This window comes from Macaca mulatta, chromosome 14, assembly GCF_049350105.2.
Source record: "Macaca mulatta isolate MMU2019108-1 chromosome 14, T2T-MMU8v2.0, whole genome shotgun sequence".
In the NCBI taxonomy this organism is placed as follows: domain Eukaryota; kingdom Metazoa; phylum Chordata; class Mammalia; order Primates; family Cercopithecidae; genus Macaca; species Macaca mulatta.
In genome coordinates this window covers 108,196,230-108,223,176 of record NC_133419.1, presented here as the reverse complement: position 1 = coordinate 108,223,176, position 26,947 = coordinate 108,196,230, and the positions used below count along the sequence as shown (strand labels likewise).

The window sequence follows — 26,947 nt, the reverse complement described above, 5'->3', positions numbered from 1 at the left end:
TAATGCTATAAAATTCTCTCTCAGCATTGCTTTTGCTGTATCTCACAGGTTTAGGTATGCTGTATTTGCATTTTCATTTGTTTAAAAAAATTCACTAAATTTTCAGGATACAAAATCAGTGGACAAAAATCAGTAGTATTTCTATACATTGATAACAGTGTAGCTGAGAATGAAGTCAAGAAGGCAATCTCATTTACAATAGCTATAAAAAATAATACCTAGGAATATATTTAACCAAGGAGGTGAAAGATCTCTACAAGGAAAACTATAAAGCACCTGTGAAAGAAATTGTTGATGACACAAATAAATGGAAAAACATCCCATGCTCATGGATCAGAAGACTTAATATCACTAAAATTACCGTACTGGGCAGAGTAATCTACAGGTTGATTGTAATCTCTATCAACATACCAACAGAGTTTTTTACAGAATTAGAACAAACAGTCTTAAAATTCATATGGAACCAAAAAGGAGCCTTAATAGCCAAAGAAATCCTAAGCAAAAACAAACAAAAAAACCCAAAGCTGCAAAGCTGCAGGCATCTGATTACGTGACTTCAAATTATACTAAAAAGGCTATGGTAGCCAAAACAGCATGGTACTGACATAAAAAAATAGACATACAGATCAATGGAACAGAACAGGAAATACAGAAATAAAGCCACATATTTACAGTCAACTGATCTTTGACAAAGTTGACAAGAACATACACTGGGGAAAGGGTACCCTTTTCAGTAAATGGTGCTGGGAAAATTGGTTTGCCCTATGCAGAATAAGTATGAAACTAGACCCATATCTCTCAACATACACAAAAATCAACTTAAGATGGATTAAAGACTTAAATGTAAGACCTGAAACTATAAAATCCCTAGAAGAAAACCTAGGGAAAACTCTTCTGGACATTGATCTAGACAAAGAGTTCATTACTAAGACCTCAAAAGCCTGAGCAATAAAAACAAAGACAGATGGCAGTAAATTAAACTAAAAAGCTTCTGTGCAGCAAAAGATATAATAAACATAGTAAACAGACAATCTGTACAGTGTGAGAATTTGCAAAATATGCATTTGTCAAGGGTCTAATATGCAAGAATATACAAAGAACTCAATTCAGCAACAACAACAAATAATCCCATTAAAAAGTGGGCAAAGGATATGAATAGATATCTTTCAAAAGAGGATGTGCAAATGATCAACAGGTAAATGAAAAAATGTTAAACATCACTAATCATCTGAAAAATGGACATTAAAACCACAATGATATATTTTCTTACCCCAGCCAGAATGGCTACTATTAAAAATAAAATAAAAAAAATAACAGATGCTTGTGAGGATGTGGAGATAAGGGAACTCTTCTGTCCTGTTGAGGGGAATGTAAATTGGTACAACCTCTATGGAAGATGGTATGGAGATTTCTCAAAGAACTAAAAGTAGAACTATCATTTGTTTCAGCAATCCCATTACTAGGCACCTACTCAAAGGGAAATAAATCATTATAAAAAAATACCCACACTAGGCCGGGCGCGGTGGCCCAAGCCTGTAATCCCAGCACTTTGGGAGGCCGAGACGGGCGGATCCCGAGGTCAGGAGATCGAGACCATTCTGGCTAACATGGTGAAACCCCGTCTCTACTAAAAAATACAAAAAAAAAAAAAAAAAAAAAAAAAAAAATACTAGCCGGGCATGGTGGCGGGCGCCTGTAGTCCCAGCTACTCGGGAGGCTGAGGCAGGAGAATGGCGTAAACCCGGGAGGCAGAGCTTGCAGTGAGCTGAGATCTGGCCACTGCACTCCAGCCTGGGCAACAGAGCGAGACTCTGTCTCAAAACAAAACAAAACAAAACAAAACAAAACCCACACTTGTATGTCTATTGCAGCAGCGTTCACAAGAGCAAAGAGAATGGAATCAACCTGTGTCTATCAGTGGACGATTGGATAAAGAAAGTGTGGTATATATACACAATGGAATACTATTCAGCCATAAGAGAGAATGAAATCATGTTTTTTGTGTTTTTTTTTTGTTGTTTTGTTTTTGCTGCAACATAAATGAATCTGGAAGCCATTATCTTAAGTGAAACAAGTCAGGCACAGAAAGACAAATATCACATGTTCTCACTTGTAAGTGGGAGCTAAATAATGTATACACATGGACGTAGAGTATGGAATAATAGGAAATAGAGACTCAGAAGAATAAGGGGGTGGGAGGAGGACATGATGAGAAATTGCTTAATGGGTGCAATGTACATTATTTGAGTGATGGATACTTTAAATGCCCTGACTTCATCACTATACACAATCTCTGTATGCAACAGGAGAATACTAAGAGGCACCCTTGAGGATCTCCTACGTTCCAGACATATTTCCTCTTACCTCCGTTGTGTAGTCCAATCCAATTTGCCCTAGAAAGGATCAGTTGCTTCAGCCAATACGATGCCTTTTCATTCAATGGAGTGAGGAGTCAAAGTAGCCAAGTAGCAGTCTCAATTTCAAGTTCAGTGAGTCATTGTTGTGTCCCTTGGTGGAAGCATTTCTCCTTTTTTTTTTTTCTTTTTAAAATGTAGATGAGGTTCTGCCATGTTGCCCAGGCTGGTCTTGAACTCCTGGGTTCAAGGAATCTTCCCACCTCCTACGTTGGCCTCCCAAAGTGCTGGGATTACAGGCGTGAACCACTGTGCCTGGCCCTGTATTTCTCTGTTTGAAACTAAAACCTCTAGACCAGTAGAGTCTAAAGTCACAGGAATGGGAAGCAAAAATTTTGCTAGCTTATCCCAAAGGGTAATAGTCACTCCTATTTTTTCCCTAAGATTTCCCGACATGTGGATCCTAGTTGTGGATCATCATTGTTTGGATGCTACTTAGAGCATATACTGTATCCTGGAAGACATAACCCAGCCCTACAAGGGATGGTCACCTGGCTGGTTCTTGTAAATACACCTTCAAAAGGACAGTTCACTGTTTTGTCCAGCCAAGTACTTAAGAATGATGGGGGTTTTGGCAGAAGCATGACACGCCAGGAAGGCAAATCCATATCCAGAGTATCTATTCCAGTAAGAAGAAAGCACTGCCTCTTCTAGGATGGAAGCGGTCTGTTGTATTCACCTTGCTGCCAGAGGGACAGTTATCATATCAGGGGCTCAGTGTTGGTCTCTGTTGGCAGACTGGGTATTGCTGATGTAGCCCAGTTGACTTTGGTGAGTTGAAGCTCATGTGGTAAGCTCATGTGTAACTTTTATCTGTGCATGGCTGTTTTGTTCACAAGCTTTGAGACAATGGTAGAAGTAGCTAATGGCATAAGTATTGTCATGTGGGATATAAGTATCCTTGCACTCTGTATCTGTTTGCATACCTCTTCCCCAGACCTCCTTGTCATCAGTTCTCTATTTGTGTTCTAAGTCCCTGAGCATCCAGCCAAACATGATGTTGGGGAGTCCTCAAGACCACCTTTACTCCTGACACCAACTGCAAGTTCAGAGGCCCCTAAGGCCACTCTTGGGTTCAATATTTTACTGGAAGGACTCACAGAATTGACTAAAAGTTGTTACTCTCATGGTTAAAGTTGATTACAGTGAAAGAATACAGATTAAAGTTAGCGAATCCTTTCAATTCTTCCTCCTTAGGCCCTAAGCAGCCACTAATCTATTTTGTCTATAGATTTTCCTGTTCTCAACGTTTCATATGAATGGAATCATAGAATAGTGTTTTTTTAAATGACTGACTTTTTTCACTTAGCATAATATTTTTATAGATCATCCGTGTTGTAACAAGTATCAGTACTTCATTCTTTTTATGGCCAAATAATACTGCATTGTGCGTACCACATTTTGTTTATCCATTCATCACTTGATGGACATTTAGAGTGTTTCCACCTTTTGGGTATTATGAATAATGCTGCTGTGAAGATTCATGTACAGTTTTTTGTGTGGGCATGTATTTTCGTTTTCCTTGGGTGTATATATCTAGCAGTGGAGTTTCTTTGTCATGTGGTAACTCAACCTTGTCCAATCCATGGCTTGTGGGCCACATGTGGCCCAGGACGACTTTGAATGCAGTCCAACATAAATTTGTAAACTTTCTTAAAATATTATGAGCTTTTTGCGATTTTTTTTTTCTAGCTCATCAGGTATTGGTAGTATTAGTGTATTTTATGTGGGGCCCAAGATGGTTCTTCTTCCAGTGCGGCCCACAGAAACCGAAAGATTGGGCACCTCTGTCGTAAGCTGTATGTTTAATATTTTATTAATTAATCTATGTTGAATTTTTGACGAACTACCAGACTGTTTTCCAAAGCAGCTACACTATCTTACATTCCCATCAGCAGTGTATGAGGGTTCTGATTTTACCACATCCTTCACAACACTTGTTATATTATCTGACTATTTGATTCTAGCCATCCTAATGAGTGTGAAATGGCTAACTCACCGTCATTTAGTTTGCGTTTATGGTGTGCCAAATTGATTTTGTATAATATCAGCTTTTTAAAGGATTCTGTCTGAATGATGAAGAGGCATATTTTCATGCTCCTCTTTTCTTTCTTTATCTCCTTTCATCCAGCAGTTTTGTTCACTTTTTCCATCTTACGCTTAGTACATTCTCCACTATCTTTTACCAGTCTGTTAAAAAATGTTGATTGTTACTGTCAAATAACAAGAATACAGTAGGCTGGAGGTCATAGAAGAGGTATATATGATTGATAAATTAAAAATATTTTGTATCAAAGCCCAAAGAAAAGATAATGAATAAAAATGCAAATCATTTGAGGCTGTAGGAGGAGGGAATTAATTGTTCCTGGATCAGTGGGGACCATATTTCAGTTGTATTGAAGAATCAGTCAGACTTAATTGGCAAGACTATCATTTTCAGTTCAAACACTATAAATAAATCAAGGAGGTTTGGCAACATCCATGAAAACTAGATTTAAGGGTAGAAATACCATCTTCCATGTATAAAATATTTGTTTTGAATGTGTTCTCTGATCATTTATGAACTTTCCAAAACCACAATGGGCTATATCATATGAAGGCACAGTTATGTATGTATAAATGTGCTCCTGTTAATATATTTTGGGTAAGATAAATAACTACTAGATATCTGTGTTCCCACTGATAAGCACCTTAACTTGATTTGGTATGTTTATTCTAGATGAAATAAGTTTTCTTGTAGCTCTTTATTCTGCTTCATAGACTGTATTCACAATATACCCTTTCTGTGTTTCAAACATTGATTTCTTAAGGGAGAAAGCCTCACTTATATGCCAGACACTCTGCAGTTTTGTAGTCAGACCAACTGGTTTCAATTCCTGGTTCTGTCCTTTAATAGCGGTGTGATATTGATTAAGTTACTTAGTTTCTGTTAGCCTCAGTTTTTAGTTTTGTTTTTTTTTTGAGACGGAGTTTCGCTCTTGTTGCCCAGGCTAGCATGATCTCGGCCCACGGCAACCTCCGCCTCCCGGGTTCAAATGATTCTCCTGTCTCAGCCTCCCGAGTAGCTGGGATTACAGGCATGTGCCACCACGCCTGGCTAATTTTTGTATTTTTAGTAGAGACGGGGTTTCCCCAAGTTGGTCAGGTTGGTTTCGAACTCCCGACCTCGGGTAATCCACCCGCCTCCACTTCCCAAAATGCTAAGATTATAGGCGTGAGCCACTGTGCCTGGCCTAGCCTCAGTTTTTAATCTGTCAAGTGAAAATAAAAATTTCTGTGTTGCAGAAATATTTGTATTAGGATTAATATCTAGCATGTAGTAGGACACTATTTCATGAAAATGACTAGTGACCAGTTCTGATATTTTTTAGAATGTAATGAATTATGGTTTAGATGAAGATATAAAGTTAAAATAAATTTAAAATAATAATTTGTAAGGCAATGCAGTTTACATAAATAGACAAACCTGGAAAAGTCAAGAAGTATACAAGGATTAATATGGGGAATATTGTGGAAGAAAAAAATAAATTGCTAGTAGAAACAAGGAAGTCAGTGTGCTCTAAGAAATGCCTTGGTAGTAATCTTTTTATCTGATTCTATCAGTAATGGTGTTAAAGAAATTTTCTTCTATTTACATTGGGTTTTATTTTTTCTTCTTTTTCTAGTTTCTTAAGGTTGCAGTTGGCATCATTGATTTGAGACCTTTCTTGTCTTTTAATACAGATGTTTAATGCTATAATTTCCCTCTAAATTCTGCTTTTAGCAGCAGCAGCAAATTCTGATATGTGGTATTTTTGTTTTACTGCTGTTTAAAGTCATTTCTCATTTTCTTTTTTTTTTGTTGTTGTTGATTCATGGGTCATTTAGGAGTGCACAATACCAAGTATGTGGCAGTTTTCCAAAGTTATTTCTGTTACTGATTTTTATTCCATTGTGTTCAGAGAACATACTTTAAGTTACTAGAATCTTTTTAAATTTATTGAGACTTGTGTTATGACCCAGAATGTCATCTGTCTTGGTTGATGTTCCATGTACACAAGAGAAGAACGTATGTTTTGCTGCTGTTGTCTGAAATTTCTGTTAATGTCAATTAAGTCAAGTTGGTTGATAGTGTGTTCGAGTCTTCTACGTAGCTATTGCTTTTCTGTTTGTGCTACCAATTACAGAGAGTGAAGTATTTAAAATCGTGATTACAGTTGGAATTTATCTATTTGGCAGTTCTGTCAAGTTTGTTCTTACACATTTTGAAGCTCTGTTATTAGGTATATAAACTTTTGGATTGTTATGTCCTCTTAAAATTTTTCTTTCCAACTTACATAATCTACAGAATGTATCCTCTTGATGTTATGACTCCTTAATCAGGTGACCCTTTATCATTCATAATACTGTATGCTATGAAATCTACTTTGTTTGACATGTATAGAACTGCTCCATCTTCAAATCATTTAAAATGCTAAGATCCAAGCATCTTGCTATTGCTTTATGTTTGATGATAACACGTAGTTTTGTTTTTTTGTTGTTGTGTTTGTTTGTTTTTTGAGATGGAGTTTCACTCTTGTTGCCTAGTCTAGAGTGCAATGGTGCGATCTTGGCTCACTGCAGCCTCCACCTCCCTGGTTCAAACGATTTTCCTGCCTCAGCCTCCTGAGTAGCTGGGATTATAGGCATGCACCACCACACCCACCTACTTTTGTATTTTTAGTAAAGACAGGATTTCACCTTGTTGGTCAGGCTGGTTTCGAACTCCTGGACTTCATGATCCACCCACCTCAGCCGCTCAAAGTGCTGGGATTACAGGTGTGAGCCACGGTGCCTGGCCTGTTCTGTTTTTAATACTTAGTGCTTTAATACTTCCATTACACTGAGTAATTTACATTATACTTAGTACTTTAGTACTTCTCTTACACTTAGTAGAACGCAGTGTAATGGGAAAAAAAAAGACAAGTTAATGAGTATGTTACAGTGTAGTCATCCTGAGATGGACAGCAGTACAAGTACACATTGGAGGGGCTTGCAAGATGGAGGAAGTTTATTTGATGGAAGTGACAGCTAACTCTTACAATAGTGTTGAAAAATTAGTAGAATTAAACCTCATGGGTTGACCCAGGAAGACACTTACTACAACTGATGAGACAGCCTGTCAGGAAATAAGGATGCCAAGGACAGAATAACTGTGCAATCATGTGCCAATGTAGCAGGTATACATAAATGTAAATGTGCTGTAATTCCTTATGGATGGCTGAGATAATGACATCTTTGCTTTCTGATAGTTCAATATACATGAACTTTGTTTCATGCACAAAAATATTAAAAATATTATATACAGTTACCTTACGGCTATGCATTTAAAGTACATAGGAAACATAAATGAACTTCATTTTAGACTTACGTCCCATCCCCATGATACCCTATTATATATATATGCAAATATTCCAAAATCAGAAAAAATTGGAAGTCTAAAACTCTTCTGGTCCCAAGCATTTTGGATAAGGGATACTCAGGCAGTATTGTTATAACCATTGTAAAATGAGGAAATAAGGCATAGAGCGAGCACAGAGAAATTAAATAATATGTTCAAGGTTATACATACAGGACATAGAACTTTACCATGGTCATTTTGACTGTGGAATCTAAGCTTTAAACCATCATGTCTTTTTGTATGTATGATTTAGTTGGCTTTCAAGTTCAAGAGTTTGAACTTCATTCTGTACACAGTATAGAACTCTCTAAGTACCTAAGGAGGCACATAAAATAAGGAAATAAAATTTGCATATTTGTGTTTTTGTATTTTGAAAGCCTCAGTCTGTCCATAGTTCATGTTAGGGGAGGTATGGAGAAGGTACCTGGAGATGTGGTTAAAAAAAAAAAAAGTTTCACATTCGATATAGTGTATACGTGAATTTTTAAAGTTACAGTTTTAACATCTCTGTGATTCAGTTTCCTCATCTATTAGTTGAAAATGCTAATGGTCCCCACATGAACAAGTCATACAGAATTGTATATAGTAAGTATTCAGTAAACTTTAGCTGTGGTGATGATGATGATAGATTGACTCTAGAAGATCAAACAAGTATCAATCATGTTTTTTCTTTTCCTTTAAATGTAAGAGTTTTATCATAGAACTTACAGATACAGATACAGGATACCACAGTACAGTAAAATCCTAATCACTACCTTATACTCCCTGTTACTGTTATTTTGGTTTTTCAGTTTATGGGAAAAACAGATGGAGACTATTACACCCTGGATGACATGTTTGTCTCCAAAGCAGCTGAGAGAGAACGTCTTGGTGAAGAGGAAGAGAACCAACGGAAAAAGGCTGTTGCTGAACATCGGAGTCTTGCTGCACAAATGGAAAAATGTCTGTATTGTTTTGACAGCTCTCAATTTCCCAAGCATCTTATTGTTGCAATAGGTGTTAAGGTAAGAAGTATTTATTATCCTTTGCTTACATTCTCATAGAACTTTTTTGTTTCTTCATAGAATAACTTGAAGAAGTTTATTATTTTGTTTGTTTTACTTGTTTATTGGGTCTTTCCCCTAATAATTTTTAAGCTCCGTGAAGGCAGAGGTAACTTTGGTCTCCATTGTATACCAAGCATCTAGCCCTGGTGGTAGTACATAATAGTAATTCATTCCAATAAACACTTACTGATTTAATTCTATTATAATTTAATTCTTATCTAATATTATAAAAAAAATAATTTTTGTATACCTAATATATGCCATACCCTAATTAGTCACTGGGGAAAAGTTGAGAATCGGATAGACTTTTGGACCTTATGCCTGGGGAAATAAGGCAGTAAATAAAGTAATAATTGCCCTGATTTGAAATAATTAATCGTCATAAAGCAAGTAAAGTGAAGAAATGGGAGAAAATGATGGGGGTATTTTTTTCACAAGGTAGTCTGGAAGGCTTCTCTGAGGAACTTTAGTAAAGATGCATAAAATGGGAAGGACAAGTAACATGAAGATAAGAATGGATAATGTTTCAGGAAGGACCGTCAGTGAAAAACCCTGAGGAGAAAATGAGCTTGGCATTGTTGGAGCAGAAAGAAGGCAGGAGTGGAGTCAGTGAGAAAAGTAGAAGACAGTGAATGAATGAATGAATGCTAGTTTCGGGAACGAATAGTTTGGGAAACATACATATACCTATTTATGTTGTTTATTGTATACTTACACGTACATACATATACCCCTTGTCATTAATATCTTTAGGTTGTTGAGGTGGTTAATTAATCAGTGTCCATTCTGGCTTCTTTTGATTTATTTTCTTATCTTTTTCTTCTCTTTTCCTTTATACTTAACAAAAAGATAAATGTCAAAATCCCATTCAAAATTAAATAATTTTTAAAAATCCATCTTAACTAATTACTTATATTTATTTTTCTAAGTTCCTTTCCCAACTTTCACATAAACGACATGGTTATAACTTAAATAAGAGTTATGTTCATTCTTTAATATTTTTGCCTGATTCTAGTCATCTACTTTTAATTTGATTTAGAAAAAGAAACAAAAGGCCGGGCGCGGTGGCTCAAGCCTGTAATCCCAGCACTTTGGGAGGCCGAGGCGGGTGGATCACGAGGTCAGGAGATCGAGACCATCCTGGCTAACATGGTGAAACCCCGTCTCTACTAAAAATACAAAAAACTAGCTGGGCGTGGTGGCGGGCGCCTGTAGTCCCAGCTACTCGGAGGCTGAGGCGGGAGAATGGCGTGAACCCGGGAGGCGGAGCTTGCAGTGAGCCGAGATCGCGCCACTGCACTCCAGCCTGGGCGACACAGCAAGACTCCGTCTCAAAAAAAAAAAAAAAAACAAAAAACTGCTAGGTAATTCATTCATTTACCAGGTATTTACTGAGTATCTAGTGTTTGTCAGCCTCTAGTACTAGGTACTAGAAATATAAATATGCCTACAACCTCCTCAAGTTGCTTACAGCTTTATGGGGAGCAGGCAGACATAACCAGATCAATTTTAATGCAGTGATATAAATGCAGGAGTGTCATGAGAACAGGAAGGAGGAATATTTAAGTTACTGTGGGGTTATCAAGGAAGGCTTTCTGGAAGAAGTATGTCTTGTGCTACATTTTAATGGTGGAATAGGATACATTGCAGTATTTAGGAAGTACAGGACAACACAAGCAAAGACACTGAGGTGCACAACCACATGGTTCATTCTGGGAACTGCAAGCTGTCTGAAGTGGGTATTACCCTTACTGGATCTCAGACCTCACGAGTGTAAAGACTTTATACATCAGACCTGAGAATTATCTAGTCTTCCATTTATACCTTTAAGTGGGGGAAGAGGAGATATACTAGCATTCATACATAAACAAACTACACCAAAATTTAGTGGCTTGAGACAGCATTTAAATCACTCTGTTTTGTATGGTCTGTTGTCTTCCAGTAGGCTAGCATAGGCTTCTTCACATGGGAGCTAGGCTCGTTCCAACAGAATTAGCAGAAGTACACAAGGCCTCTTGAGGCATAGACTTGGAACTGACCACCATCATTTCTACCATGTTCTGTGATGTCCTTCATGAGTCATAAGGCCAGTTTGTAACTCCACCTCTTGATGGGAGGAGCTACAGAGTAACATCGTGAAGGGTTATATGAAGTAGTGAATAACTGGATGCATTTGTGCAATCTACTACAGAAGACTTTCAGAATTTTTGCTTACACTCTCTTAAAATGCTATAATAGAGATGTCTTTGTCTGAAATGTTCTGTTCATTTCATGACTACTGTTTTTAGACCACTAGCAAATTCACATTTTAACCCAAATATCTCCTACAATTCTAGGTGCATGTATCCAACCTACTTTTGCACTTGGATATCTAATAAACATCTCAAACTTAGGTGAAATTCTAATACCCGTCTCCACCTTTACCTTTAGCTAACACTAACCTTCCCATAGTCTTCCTCTTTTTAGTAAATGTCACTTTCATCCTCCAGTTGCTTGCATTAGACCTTGGAGTAATACTGAGTCCTTTACTTTCCCTCACTCCTTACTGTCCATTTCTAAATTCTGTTGGCTGTATTTCAAAATACATTCCTGTTCTGACCACATTTCATAATCTTTATTTCTACCACCCTGGCTAAAGTCGTCATCATTTATTACTGGACTCCTGTAATAGTTTCCTAATGGGTCTTTCTGCCTCTTTCCTTTGCCCTTTCTCTATGCAGTAGCAAGTGGTCTTTTTGACTTTAAGTCAACATTAGTCAGATCTGGCTTTCAGACCAAAGCCAGAATCCTTATTGTCGCCTATGAGGCCTGCAGGCCCAATTCTTTGTGTCACCTCACTGGCTGTCAGCCTTCCTCTCATCCTCTCAGCTTAGCCACACTGGCTGTCTGACAATCTGGAGAACACACTTGGTATGCATCCTCCTCATATGCTTTTCCCTTTGACTGGGGGTTTCTTCCTGTGTCTACTCTTCCTTCCTTCACATATCTTCTCAAATGTTACCCTAGTAGGTAACTTTAAAAGGGGGCTTCCTAACCTCTCCCTAGACACGATCTGTACCTTTTTCTGCTTTATTTTTTTAGTACCCCTTATCACCATCTGACATATTATACATTTTACTTTACATTTACATTGTTTGTCTTTCTTCTTTCATGTCTTAGTTTGGGCTACTATAAAAAAATTCCATAGACTGGATGGCTTATCAGCAACAGAAATTTATTGAAGCCAGTTTTGGAGGCTGGGAAGTCCAAGATCAAGGTGCTAGCAGGTTCAGTGTCTGGTGAGGTCCCACATCCTGGTTCACAGACAGCCATCTTATTGCTGTGTCATTACGTGGTGGAAGTGGCAAGCACGTTCCCTGGGGCCTCTTTATAAGGGAATTAATCCCATTCATGAGGACTCTGTCCTCATGACCTAATCACCTTCCAAAGTCCCCTACCTCCAAATATTATCACCTTGGGTGTTAAGGTTTAACGTATACATTTTGGAGGCACACAGACATTCAATCTGTAGCACCCCATAAGCTCCTTATGGGTAGGGATTTGTGTCCCTGCTCATTGTTGATTCCCTAGCATGTAGAACACTGCCTGGCATGTAATTGGCCCTCAGTAATTATTGATCAGTCCATCGTAGCTCTGCTGTCTCTGTCAGATAAAAAAAGTATTGCTTTTTGTGTGTTCTAATTTATTTAGGTGTTATTTTATTTTCTCTTTCATGTTTCTATTATTGTTTTGAAAAACTGATTTTGATACCAATTTAGGTGATTTTTATGTTTATAATGCATTTAAAAATGAATTTTATTACAGCTCATTTGACCTATCGTTGACACTTGGACCTGGCTCTTTATCTCAGTGATTATGTAGAAAATTCAGTCATTTCTTTAAATATTTTATTTTCTAAATCTTGTAAGTTGTCTACAGACATATCCATGGCCCTTAATCTTTATTTCTTTTTCTTTTTTTTCATGAACATGTTTATGAGGTTACTGTAATTTTAGGTAGATATCCATGTGCACTCGTACTTTGTTCTCAGCAAAGTTTTAAACATTTGAGTTATTCTATTAAATAAACAATGTCTGCTTTGCAAAATATTTCTAGCTAAAACCCAGCAAAATATAACAGAAATAAGAATAAGATCAAGCCCTTTGTAATGCTTTTGTTCTCTGTATACATACCGATTAACCTTTTTTTTTTTTTTTTTTTTTTTTTAAAAAAAGACAGTTTGTATATAATGGAAAAATAGCACTAGTTTTTAGGTAATAGATGTTTGTAAATAAATAGCAGTAAGGTCATTCCAAGGTCATATTCTCTTCCTTTGAGCTCAGTTTATTCTCTTTTCTCAGCTAATCAGAGAAGGAAGGCCTGATAAACAGGCATCCGATAGACCATTACTAGGCCATGTGTCTTTTTGTTTTTGTGAAAATTGTGTTGTTTCAAGGATTTTCAAGTATCTAGCCCCTTCAGATTAAGGATATTGTGTCATTCATTCTGCTCTTCTTTGCCTAATCTTAATCCTTGTCTGATGTATAAGATCTGTGCTCTAAATTTTCAGTTTATTAAAAACCATCCTGATGCCTTTAAAAATATTAAATATCTTTAAAAATATTAACATTTACAAAAGCAATTCTTAAGTATTCTTCATTAAATATTCATCTTTTTTTTTTCTACCAAGGGTTCATCTGTTACAACTGAGAATAAATAGCAGTAACATTTCACCTTTTGTACTTCTCCCCCATAGGTTTATTTATGTTTACCCAACGTACGGTCTCTTACTGAGGGACACTGCCTGATAGTCCCTTTGCAGCACCATAGAGCAGCTACTTTATTGGATGAAGACATCTGGGAGGAGATCCAGGTCAGCATGATAAATGTTCATTATCATTTTAAAACTCATGAGCAATTTTTGTAAATTATTGTGATACATTCCAATAGGTTTTATACCTTCATTTAATGATTTTAGTTTCTAAACTTAAACATGTGTGTTTTCATAGTTGTATCCATCTGTGGATCATGGTGTTTCCATCATTTTATTTCCTTGCGTGCTCCAGATTTTGAGACCTTTTATCTTCGAAATAAACTGGGACAAAGTAATAATTATTTTTACTTAAAAAATCAGCCTAAGATTTCAACACCTCTTTTGTAGCATGAAAGAATCATTCTTACCACAGTAAGCCAATAAATTGCAGCTAAAAGGAAAGACATTTTCAGATAACGAAAATAAATTTGAGGAGTCAGAGGTTTATATTTAGCAGTTGCCGTATTTTCCTGTGATAGAATTGGCCTTCTCTGCTGCTGTGTTTTTGTGGTGATTTTGTTACTAGCCTTAATTTCTGCTCTTTTTCCTTCATAATCTGGCCCAGCTTTTGGATTCACGGATTTGTTTTTGTGGCTGATGCTTTAAGAGAGTGAAAGGCACACCATGGGTGAAATTGTTGCTGAATTATTTCAAGACCTGATAATGACCAGGAAAGAAAGGAAGAAAACACTTTATTTTTTAATGCCAGACAACTGAATAGGGGCTACAGGGAGCCTTAATTAGAAAATGTGAAAATTGTAAGTTAGCGCTGCACAAGAGACGACTGGTCTTTGCAGCATGCTGATAAGTATGTCAAAAGAAGAGATGTTTTGATGGCATTTGATGAAATTTAGTCTTGTATACCTTGTAATTTTAAAGTTTATGCTGTGAAAGTTAAAAGGGTAGATTGTTTTATTGCATCTGCAACCAGGCAAAAGTAAGAATATAAGTATTTTTGATGTGAAAGTTTGGGTTTTCCTAGCAGTGGATGCCAGTGCCAGTAGGTAATTTAAGGTGGAAAGTATGGGCATTCAGTTCTTAGAATTATTTTAGAACATTTCCAGGATGCCTTTTAAAAATGCATACATATAAAACTGATTTAACTTAGAGCAAAGTGCAGTACCAAAAATATTTTAAGAAATTAGGAATACAGTGTGTATGTTTTATATTTCTATAAGAAATCAAGCTGCTTGATGAAAACAATTTAAGTGGATGAAGATTTTTATTCAATTTAACAGATATTGAGTACATGAATATCATATTTTAGGTGCTGTAAGAAATGAAGAGATCAAGTAGTTCATTAATTCTGCCAAAATATATGGTGTGTTTCTAGTATAGTTTACATTATAGTTTAGCAGATTTTGGAAGCCAAATATATTATGGAAAACTGGGAAAGAGGAAAAGCCAAATTGTTTTATGCAGATAATGGTGTCATAACTCCTTTTGTGTGAGAAAGGAAAATAATTGTTAGAAGTTATAAATTATTGTAGGCTAGTGAACTAATGAAATATTTGAATCCTAGCTTGAAGAAGTACAGTTTGCTGTTGTTGTTGTTGTTATTTTACTTTCAAAATATGTACAACTCAAATTGATTCTACTTTAGTGAATATCTTTGATTATTTACCTCTTTTATTGGATATATTAAAAAAAAATTTGACTTAGCACAAAATGTTGTTGCCAAATGTTGTAATGCAGGAGCCACTTCTTTCAAGTGGTTTTAAAAATCACTAGTATCTAGTAATATTTAAATGTCGTTTTAGACTTCCTATTTAATATAAAATGCAGAGATGTTTCAGCGTAGCATACTTGGCTAATCACACATTTTAAATAAGATCCAAATTGCTGGTTTTGTTAAATATATAGTGAAACTTGGTTCCCTCTAAATTTATTGTTACAATTTTTACAAATTTTCTTGAACATATGCTGTAATCAAACACTGTAAGCCCATTTAAAAATATCCCAAATTGGTAGGTGGGGATAAAGGAGGATCACTGATGCTTACATACAGTGAACTTCAATGTGGAGTGATATGTGGGGCCATTTCATTAGGAAACAGCCAATGTTAGTACCTTTAGATCTTTTTCTTGGGGCTATAGCCAGACCTTCAGAAAAGACTCTCAATCTCCTGTCATCTAAGCCTGCTTGCCAGTGTTCTGGGAGCTGAATTGGGGAAGAAGACTGGAGGTGGCAGTGTTGAACATGTATGGACATTAAGTAACCTTTCTGATAACACCCTTGTTTTCAGACTGTAAACTCTCAGCTGTGTCTGGTTTTCTAGCTCAGCTACTTTGTTTTACTTTTTCCAGAGGATAATCCTGTAGCATTCTGATGATGAGGAGGGGATCTGGCATGTTGATTGCTTTTTTAATAGGCTTTCCTCTAAGTCATCTGTTTTTAGCCATACCTTCACCTCCACTTCCATAAGTACTTGGTGCTGCCAACTCCTGAGCCTGTTGAAGGTTCTGCAGTGTCGCATGGGTTTCTTCTTTGCTGTCCCTGCTAACCTTCTTTCTCCTCCCCAAGGTATGAGCCAACTTTCTAGCATTTAAGTCAGTTCTTATGGAGTGATCTGATTTGTCGTTGCGTTTTCTCTCATTTCCTTTGTTCAAGTAGCTTATGCCTTTTAAACAATTGTTTAAATTCATTTTTGAGGTGTTACTCTGTGGAGAGAGTAATAAATGAGTTCTGTTCTATCGCATAACATTTACCTTGGGATAACTTGATAACTTTATATTTAAACATGTTATACTTTAAATTGTTGCATTAATATTCCAAAATCAGTCCTACATAACATTAATAGTTTTAAGGAGTACTTTAATTTTAATGTCAAAAGTATGTATTCATACGTACTTGATTTTTTTTATACTGTGGTGATACAAAAGGACCTGCAACATTCTGCAGTATAGTTTCCTTAAACTGATTATAAGAAATTGTAGTCTGGATGCATTGACTAAATGAGGAATGGGCAATTAGATGAATAATGGTAGGTTAGAAATGTGGAAAGTAGTGGTTACCCAAAGAATGAAGTGTTTTTTGCTAGGAATATGGGAGTTTCATGTCATCTCCATAACATGGAAACTCTATGTCTCTCTTAAATATAAAACAGTTGATTTATCTTATGATATGGAACTACAAAAAATTCCCCATTGTTTAGTTGTTACATAACTTTTTAAAAAATGAATATTTTTGTATAGCGTATTTCTTATTGAGTATGGAGAACATCATGCTTTTGGTAGAGTTGATCAAACTCAAATTATTCCATTAAACTCGTATTTGTAAATTAAAATGTTCTATATATATGTATGTGTATAGAGAGAGAGAGAGAGAGGAGAAGTACTTAAATGTGTGTGTATCCTCCTTGGAGCTATTAGTATGAGGTTTATATATTTTATAATACAGAACCATTCTTGCAACACTAATTTAGTATTTTTTCAGTTTTTGTTTATAATTCATGACATTTTGAGTCTGCCTTCTTCGCTGTTCTCCAGATAAATCTAGAACAGTCATCCAATAATTAAGCCAGAAAGGGAGTATGAACAAACATGAAGTAAGGATGTTTGTGAGGTAATTTTTGGATTATTTAAACATGTATTATTATTGCTGTTGCTTTCTATGTACATCTTTTCTTTGAAAAAGTTTGGGTTACAAATATATAGTTCCACTCTGTTAACAATTTTCCTTTTTCTAGTATATAAGGTTATCTTCTCACTCTAGGACTAGATATTGAAATAAGTAACAATAAAGTTTTTTTAATAAATAAAAGTTTGTAAGCATAGTAACAAGTAACAAAATAGAGACAATCTGAAAAGCTGTCGTAATACCAAATTTGTATTTTTTCCTATTTGATTCTGTTTTTTAGTTTTTTTGTGTGCAAGTAACACTAGGCATGTGAAGGTATCGATGAGTGGAAACCATGTGGGGAGGAGACACAAGGCATGCCTCCTCTTCCCAGTCAGGATAGTATCAGTGGAAGCCTAATGGGAACCTAGAACTCACATCTCCTACCCAGCAGTAATGAGTCGCCTCTGCCATTTTTGAGTGTCAACAGAGGCCAAGTTTGGGAACCTGAACTTCCATCCCCATATGGCAGTAATGAGGTAGTATCTCTCTTCTGATGGAGCAGTATTAGGAAAAGCCGTATAAAATGGAAAATATAAACAAGATCCAGTCTCTTAATTCTCAAAATGTTCAGATTTCAATTGAAAATTACTTATAGAGACAGTCTCAACTAGGATGGAAAAGGTAATCAGTAGACACCAACACCAAGATAACAGAGACATCCTAATTATCTGACAAAGATTTTAAAGCAGCCCTCATAAAAATGCTTCAACAAGCAATTAGGAAAATACAACAAACGCTATAAGGAAAATACGATTTGAATGACAGCATATTTCTCACTAGAAACCATGGAGGCCAGAAGGAAGTAACACATTTCTCAAGTGCTGAAAGAAAATAACTGTCAAGCAAGAATTCTGTTTCTAGTGAAAATATCCTTCAGGAATATGGGAGAAAATCAAGACATTGTTAGGTGATGGAAAGAGAAATTGTCATCAGCAGAGCTATCCTAAAAGAATAGCTAAAGGAAGTTCTTTAATCTGAGAGGAAATGATAAAAGAAAAAATGCTGGAAAATCAGGAAGGAGGAAAGAAGTTTTGACTAAAGAAGAGGAGAAGCTAATATGATAGAAGCAGAGACTGAAATGTTGCAGCCACTAGCCAAGAAATGCTGGCAGCCCCCAGAAACTTTTTTTGAGATGGAGTCTTACTCTCACCCAAGCTGGAGGGCAGTAGCGTGATCTTGGCTCACTGCAACCTCTGCCTTCTGGGTTCAAGTGATTCTTGTGCCTCAGCTTCCTGAGTAGCTGGCACTACAGGCATGCATCACCACACCTGGCTAATTTTTGTATTTTTTGTAGAGACGGGGTTTCACCATGTTGTCCAGGCTGGTCTTGAACTCCTGACCTCAGGTGATAAGCCTGCCTTGGCCTCCCAAACTGCTGGGATTACAAGCGTGAACCACAGCACCTGGTGTCTCATGTGTTTCCAAATGTATGTAGAGAAAGTATTTAAGACAATTCTAATTGAGGGAGAGTAAAGGGACATAAAGGGAAGTAAGGTGTCTATATTTTATTTGCATTGGTAAAGTGGCCCCAGTAGACTGCAATTAAATATATATGTATGTATATGTAATGCCTTAAAGCAACTCTTAGAACCACTTTAAAAACTGCACAAATTGACAGACTGTGAAACACTACTGATAAATCAAAATGGAATTCTAAAAATGTTCAAGTAACCATCAGAAGGCAGGAGAAAGGAACCAGAAAAACAATAGAAAGAACAAACAGAAAACAAAAAAATAAAAGTAGAATATCTCTACTATATCAATAAACAGTATGTCAGTTAAAAGATAGTTTGGTAGAGGGGATTTCATAGCTCAACTATATGCTGTCTGCAAGAACTCATTTCAAATGTAATAATACCACAAGTAGAATAATATAAAAGGATGGAAATATATATATTATGCAGCCATTCATGAAAACAAAGCATTTATGCCAGATAGAGTAGACTTTAGAGCAGAGGAAATTACCAAAGAAGAGAGAGACATTACATAATGGTGAAAGGGTCAATCCACCAAGAAGACATAGCAGTCCTAAATGTGCATACGCCAACACTGAGGCACAAAATGTGTAAAACAAAACTGAATGAACTGAAAGAAAAAAATGGACAAATTCATAATTATTGTTAGAGACTTCAGCACCTCCCCCCATTTTAACAATTGATGCAAAAACCAGACTGAAAATCATCAAGGATATAAAAGAACTTAAAAATGCCATTGCATGAGTTTCCTGTTGTTGCTGTAACAAATTACCACAGAGTTAGTGCCTTAAAACTATAGAAGTGTATTTTCTTATGGTTCTGGAGGTCAGTTTCCAAATGAGTCTTACGGGGCTAAAATCAAGGTATCGACTAGACTGGTTCCTTCTGGAGACTCTGGAAGAGAATCTATTCCTTACCTCTTCTAGTTTCTAGGGGATGGCAGCATTTCTTGGCTTGTGGCTGCATCATTTCAGTCTCTGCTTCTGTCATCATATTGCCTTCTCCTCTTCTTTAGTCACAACTTGCTCTGCCTCCCTCTTATAAAGAAACTTTTAATTACATTTAAGATATACCCAGGCAATCCAGGATAATCTTCCTGTCTCAAGATTCTTAATTATATCTGAAAAATCTCTTATGCCTTATATGGTAATGTTGTTAGGTTCTTGGAAATAGGACCTGGATATCTTTGGGGGCCATTAGTCAGCCTACTATAACCATCAGTCAGCAGGATTTAATCAATATTTGTATAACACTCCACTCAACAATATTAGAAAACATTTTTTTCAGAGCATAGACTCTTATCTTGCCACAAAACTAACCTCAACAAATTTAAAACAATTGAAATCATACAGAGTGCATTCTCTAACCACAGTGGAATCAAACTAGAAATTAATAACAGAATGATAATAGAAAATTTTCCAAATACTTGGAAATTAAATAATACATTTCAATAGAGCTTAAAAAGAAGTTTCAGGAGAAATTTAAAAAAATAATAATCGAATTGAATTACAGTGAAATTACAACATGTTAAGATTTATGAGGCACAGCTATGTGAGTGCCAAGAGAGAAATTGATAGCACTAAGTACTTATAGAAAAGAGGAAAAACCTTCACCTCAAGAACCTGGAAAAAGGAGAGCAAAGTATATCCAAAGCAAGCAAAAGGACAGAAATAATAAAGATAAGAGCAGAAATCAATGAAATTGAAAATAGAAAAATCATAGAGAAAATCAATGAAATGAAAGTTGGGGTTTTAAAAAAGATAATAAACTTCCAGCAAGACCAACAAAGAAAAAAAATTGAGAAAAAACAATTTACCAATATCAGAAATAAAACAGTATTAGTATAGATTTTCATCAAAAAGATAATAAGGGAATAATATGAACAACTCTGGATGTAATGGATCATTTCCTTGAAATGCAAATGGTTACAACACACTCAATATGAAATGGACAATTTGAACAATGTTTTAACTAATAAGAGAGTGGACTTCATAATGTAAAACTTCTAAAAAATTAAATCTCCAAACCCAGATGGTTTCATTGGAGAATTTTATGAAACTTTTAAAGAATTGACACCAATTTTATATAATTTCTTGAGGAAAGAACACTTTCCAATTCATTCGTATTGGGAGTTTGTATTATCCTGATACCATGAGTTAGAGTTATCCTCATAGCACAAGACAGTTAAATAAAATAACTACAGCTCAATATCCTTTGTGAATAGAGGTGTAAAAATTATTAACAAAATATTAGCAAATAGAGTTTGGCAATATATAAAAACAATAACACACTATGTCCAAGTGGGGCTTATACCACGTATGCAAGACTGGTTCAATATTAGGTAATAAATCATTATAATCCACCATGTTCATATCAATCAGTGAAGAAATTCCTACTCATTTATGATAAAAACTCTCAGAATCAAAGATTAAAGACTGCCTGAAGGAAGCTTATCTAAAGCTTATTCTCTCCATAAGGCACATCACATCACAGTGTTGTGTTAAGGAACACCAAATGGTACTTCATTAATGTGCTTAGGGTCCAGTTTGAATAGAGAAATCAACAACAAAAAGCACAAATATGTGGAAATATGGCACTAAATAGACCCTGAAGAGCACATGTGTTTACGTTGAGAATTGAAACAGGGCAGACCATTGCTTTGTTCAACTTTGGTTGGGAATGTGTATGTCAGGTGACTCAACTGTTTCACCACTCTGCAGTTGCCTGTGAAAGATCTCAAAAATGACATGAGAATTGATTTGGAAGGCAAATTTGTAAATATGGAATCCACAAGTACTGAGGATGGACTAAGGTACAAATCTAACAAAACATGTCCATGTTTTGTATGCTACAAACTACAAAACACTGATAAGAGAAATTTCAAAAATAAAGTAAATGTAGATATACCATGTTTATGGATTAGGAGAGTCAACATAGTAAAGATGACAGTCTTTCTCAAATTAATATACTAGTTTAACACAATTTTTATCAAAATCCCAGCAAGATTTTTTATAGGTATAGATAGAATTATTGTAAACTTTATATGGAAAGGCAAAGGAATCAAAATAGTGAAAACGATTTTGAACAAGAAGAATAAAGTTGCAAGAATCAGCCTTACCTGATTACTGGAGATATATAATAAGCAAGATTATTACATACCTACAGTAATCAAGATTATGTGATACTGGTGGAGGGATAGACATATAGATTAATTAAACCAAATAGAGAACCCGGAAATAGACACAACCAAATATTCTTAACTGAATTTGACAAAGGTGCAAAAGCAATTCAGTGGAAAAGGGATAGCCTTTTCAGTAAATGGTGCTGGAGCAATTGGACATGCATAGCAAAAACTGAGTATCAGCTTAAACCTCATACCTTATATAAATATTAACTCAAAACGGAACACAACCCTCCGTTGTATAGTGGAGCACAGCACTCCAGTGTAAAGTGCAAAACTATAAAACTTTTGGGGAAAAAGCAAGATAAAATTGTCAAGATCTTGGGTACACAGAGTTCTTTGACTTGACACCAAAAGTATAATCCATGGAAACAAAAATTGATAAATTGAGCTTTGTCAAATTAAAAACTTTTGTTCTGCAAAATACTCTGATATGAAGATGAAAAGACAAATTATAGACTAGGAGAAAATATTTGCAAACCACATACCTGATAATGGATTTGTATATAGAATATGTAAAGAATATTTTTATATCTAGAATGTCAAAACAGTGAAAACAAACAGTCCAGTTAGAAAGTTGGCCAAGCACGGTGCCTCACACCTGTAGTCCCAGCACTTTGGGAATTCGAGGCGGGTGGATCACCTCAGGTCAGCAGTTGGAGACCAGCCTGGCCAACATGGCGAAACCTCGACTCTACTAAAAGTACAAAAATTAGCCGGGTGTGGTGGTGCATGCCTGTAATCCCAGCTATTCGGGGGGCCAAGGTGAGAGAATCACCTGAACCTGGGAGGCAAAGTCTGCAGTGAGTTGAGATCGCACCACTGCACTCCAACCTGGGTGACAGAGCGAGACTCCGTCTCAGAAAAAAAAAAAAAAAGGATAAATGACATGAAGAAACATTTTGCCGAAGAGGATATATATTAATAGATGGCAAATAAGCATATAAAAATGCTGTTAGGAAAATACAAATTAAAATCACAGTGATAAATTAGACCTATCAAAATGTCAAATAAAACACATTGACAACCCCAGATGCTGGCCAGGATATGGAGAAACAGAATTGCTCTTCTGTTGTTGGTAGAAATGTAAAATAGTCTGACCACTTTGGAAAACAGTTTGGCAGTTTTTTAAAATATGAAATATGCAACTATCATAGGACTGAACTCTTGCACTTCTTAGCATTTATTCCAGAGAAATGGAGTTATATTTCCCCAAAAACCTGTGCACAAATATTCATAGCAGCTTTATTTGTAATAACTAAAAACTGGAAATATCCCAGATATTCTGTAAAGGTGAATGGTTAAACATACTGGGTACATCCATTTCAGGAATACACTCAGCAATGAAAAAGAATGAATTGTTGATACATGAAACAACCTGGGTAGATCTCCAGAGAATATGCTGATTGAAAAAAGCCTGATGGCTACTATTAAAAAGTCAAAAAACAACAGATGCTGGTGAGGTTGTAGAGAAAAAGGAATGCTTATACACTATTTGTGGGAGTGTAAATTTGTTCAACCATTGTGGAAAACAGTGTGACAGTTCCTCAAAGAGGCAGAAATACCATTTGACCCAGCAATTCCATTACTGGGTGTATACCCAGAGGAATATAATTCATTCTGTTATAAAGATACATGCACACGTATGTTCATTGCAGCACTATTCACAATAGCAAACACATGGAATCAACCTAAATGCCCATAAATGATAGATTGGATAAAAAAAAAGGTGGTACATATACACCATGGAATAGTATGCAGCCATAAAAAGGAATGAGATCATGTCCTTTGCAGGGACATGGATGGAGTTGGAAGCCATTATCCTCAGCAAGCTTATGCCAGAACGGAAAACCACACACCACATGTTCTCACTTATAAACGAGAGCTAAATGATGAGAACACCTGGACACATGGTGGTGAGGAACAACACACACTGGAGCCTGTCGGTGGGTGGGAGGTGGGAGGAGGGAGAGCATTAGGAAGAATAGCTGATGGTTACTAGGCTTAATACCTAGGTAATGGGATGATCTGTGCAGCAGACCACCATGGCACACGTTTACCTATGTAACAAACATGCACATCCTGCACATGTGACATTGAACTTAAAATTTAACAGTTGAAGAAAAAAAAAGCCTACCTCAAAAGATTACATGGTTCTATTTATGTAACATTCTTGAAATGTCAGAATTAAAGAAACCAGGAACACATTAAGGGTGAAGGCAGAAGAAGGGGGAATGGGGACTGGGTAGGGTGTGGAATGACTGTGACTGTAAAAGGGTAACAGGAGCTGGCCATGGTGGCACACATCTTTAGTCCCAGCTACTCAGGTGGCTAATGGGGGGCGACTGCTTGAGCCTGATTATGAGGTTGTAGTATGCTATGATTGCACCTGTGAATAGCACTGGTACTTCAGCCTGGGCAACACAGCATAACCACATCTGTAAAAATAAAAGAAGAAGAGGAAATAAAAGGGTAACAGGCAAGATCTTTATGGACGGTGTTGGAATTGCTCTCAATGTTGACTGTATCAGTGTCAATATCCTGGTTGTGATATTATAGTATAGTTTTATAAGATGTTACCTTTGGGGAAACTGAGTAAAGGGTACATGGAATCTCTCTGTATTATTTCTTTTAACTACATGTGATCTGTAATTACCTCAAAACAAAATGTTTAAACAAAATATTAAAAAGTTATAAATCAAGCTGACGAATCTAAATAAAATACATTTTGTCTTCCTACTTGAATATACTTTCATAACATCTTACAAGGCCAACTTTAGCTTAGAATTCTTAGCCACCTTGATCTTGAACTCCTGATCTCAGGTGACCTACCCACCTCGGCCTCCCAAAGTGCTGGGATTACCCACCGCGCCCATCCAGAATTCTTAGACACCTTGAGGGGTTCACAGTAAGACATGGTGATGTGGACAGAACTGAGCTCTGGCATCCAGCCTTCAGCCTGCTCCCCTTTCTTTCAATCCCTAGCTCCATCCTGTATTATAAGGGATGTCATGTGAATGCATGCAGACATCCTGGACCACTCAGCTCCGTTCAGCCACCCTCTACAAACAGCTGCCCCTTAGGCCTAGGAGTGTGAAATACACACACACACAACACACACAAAGACAACTGATTATATGTGTATGTATAGTTGTATATAGTTGTATAATAATGGTTAGTTCCTTGGGAAGAGAGAACCCTATTTTCAACTTTAGTGTATTTGGCTTTCATATACTTTATAGGACTTCATTATATGTGAAAATAGAGGACTACCTGAATATGCAAGGTTGTTAGTGATAGGTCAGCAGAAATAGGGAACCAACAAATGCAGATGCTATGAGCATAGGAAAACAATTGGGAGTGAATTCTCATGTATTTCTGAGTTTAAGGATGCCCATCTGCTCAGAGTACCTCTTTTGGCTTATGGATGTTTTCCTATGATTGTTCTGGCAGTTCTTCATATTTTACCACCTAAATTTGATTTTTATCTCTTCTTTCTTTCATTTTACTGAAACTATTTCTAATATATACATAGTGGGTTTCAGTTTTTTAAAAGAATCTTGCTTAAACATATGAAATTATATAGTAGATTTAGAAAGTAAAGCACCTATAACATTGCAGAGTTCAGATATTACTATTTATTTATTTTTCATTTTAAAGGGATTTGTACTTTTTTATTAAAGTTTTCATATTTCAAATCTCTTGAAAATGTGTTATTTTGAATCACCTTTGAGTGTTTTCTTTACGTAGTTCTTTTGTTTCAGATGTTCAGAAAATCATTGGTAAAGATGTTTGAAGATAAAGGATTAGACTGCATCTTTTTGGAAACTAATATGGGCATGAAGAAACAGTACCACATGGTTTATGAATGCATTCCTCTCCCCAAGGAAGTGGGCGACATGGCTCCCATCTATTTTAAGGTATTTATAAGTAGTCTTTGCATATATGCTTATTTTTTGCTACAGTGCTATTTTACAAATATTGTTGTCTTGATTAATGTATTTTTCTCCTATATACTTACATCAAAATTTATATAAAGAAAAAGGCCAGGCACAGTGCCTCACTTGGGAAGCCGAGGTGGGCAGATCACCTGAGGTCAGGAGTTCAAGACCAGCCTGGCCAACATGGTAAAACCCCATCTCCACTAAAAATACAAAAAATTAACTGGGCATGGTGGTGGGCACCTGTAATCCCAGCTACTCGGGAGGCTGAGGCAGGAGAATCACTTCAACCTGGGAGGCGGAGGCTGCAGTAAGCTGTGATCGCACCATTGCACTCCAACCTGGGCGACAGAGCAAGACCCTGTCTCAAAAAAAAAAAAAGAAAGAAAGAAATGGAAGCACAAAATACTCTGCTGTATAAATTTCTCTCAGAAGAAAGTTTTGATTTTGACCTTTTTAAAAGCATGCTTATTTAGGCGTATGAATATACTATCAAATGGTAACTTATAATAATTTCCCATTTCTCAGATGAAATCATTATTTTACTTTGAGGTACTTTCAAGTCAAAATTATAGTCACAACTCTAGAAAACTGATTACTGAAATACACTAGAACCAAAGATAACAACAACAAATAGTACACATTACAATGCTGAGGCAAGTTATTGCTGTAAGTTTTAGCATTTAATATTTCATGCTATTTGTAAAAAGGAAAATTTCTAACCATGATATGCAATTTTGGACATACGATAATGGCTAGAGTTCATAACCAACGAAGTGTCATTTACGGTATTCAGAGAGCTATTATAAAATAGCATGTGTTTGATCCTGACCTGAATACGTTGTAATTTATAGACTAATATAGATGTGTAAATGTAGAACCATATATGAAATAGCAACATGTCCAAAGATAAAGGAAAGTAGTGTTTTGTGAGCTGGTATAAGAAGATTGCATATAAAATGTTTAGACAGCATGGAATGATAAAATTTATTAATATGAACTGTAAGTTCCAAGAAAAAGAATTATAAAATCTGTTAAGATTTATGAATTGGTAAAGT

At 36.1% G+C, this 26,947-nt stretch overlaps 1 protein-coding gene across 1 annotated transcript in view; it reads left to right on the top strand.

Annotated features, from left to right (window-relative positions):
• Nucleotides 1-26,947, top strand: part of CWF19L2 (CWF19 like cell cycle control factor 2) — a 120,196-nt gene that overhangs the window by 82,772 nt on the left and 10,477 nt on the right. Inside the window, exons 13-15 of the mRNA XM_001102590.5 lie at nt 8,625-8,837; nt 13,615-13,731; nt 25,713-25,868. Of these exons, the coding sequence (XP_001102590.2) occupies nt 8,625-8,837; nt 13,615-13,731; nt 25,713-25,868 (486 nt within the window). The remainder of the gene's footprint in view (nt 1-8,624; nt 8,838-13,614; nt 13,732-25,712; nt 25,869-26,947) is intronic.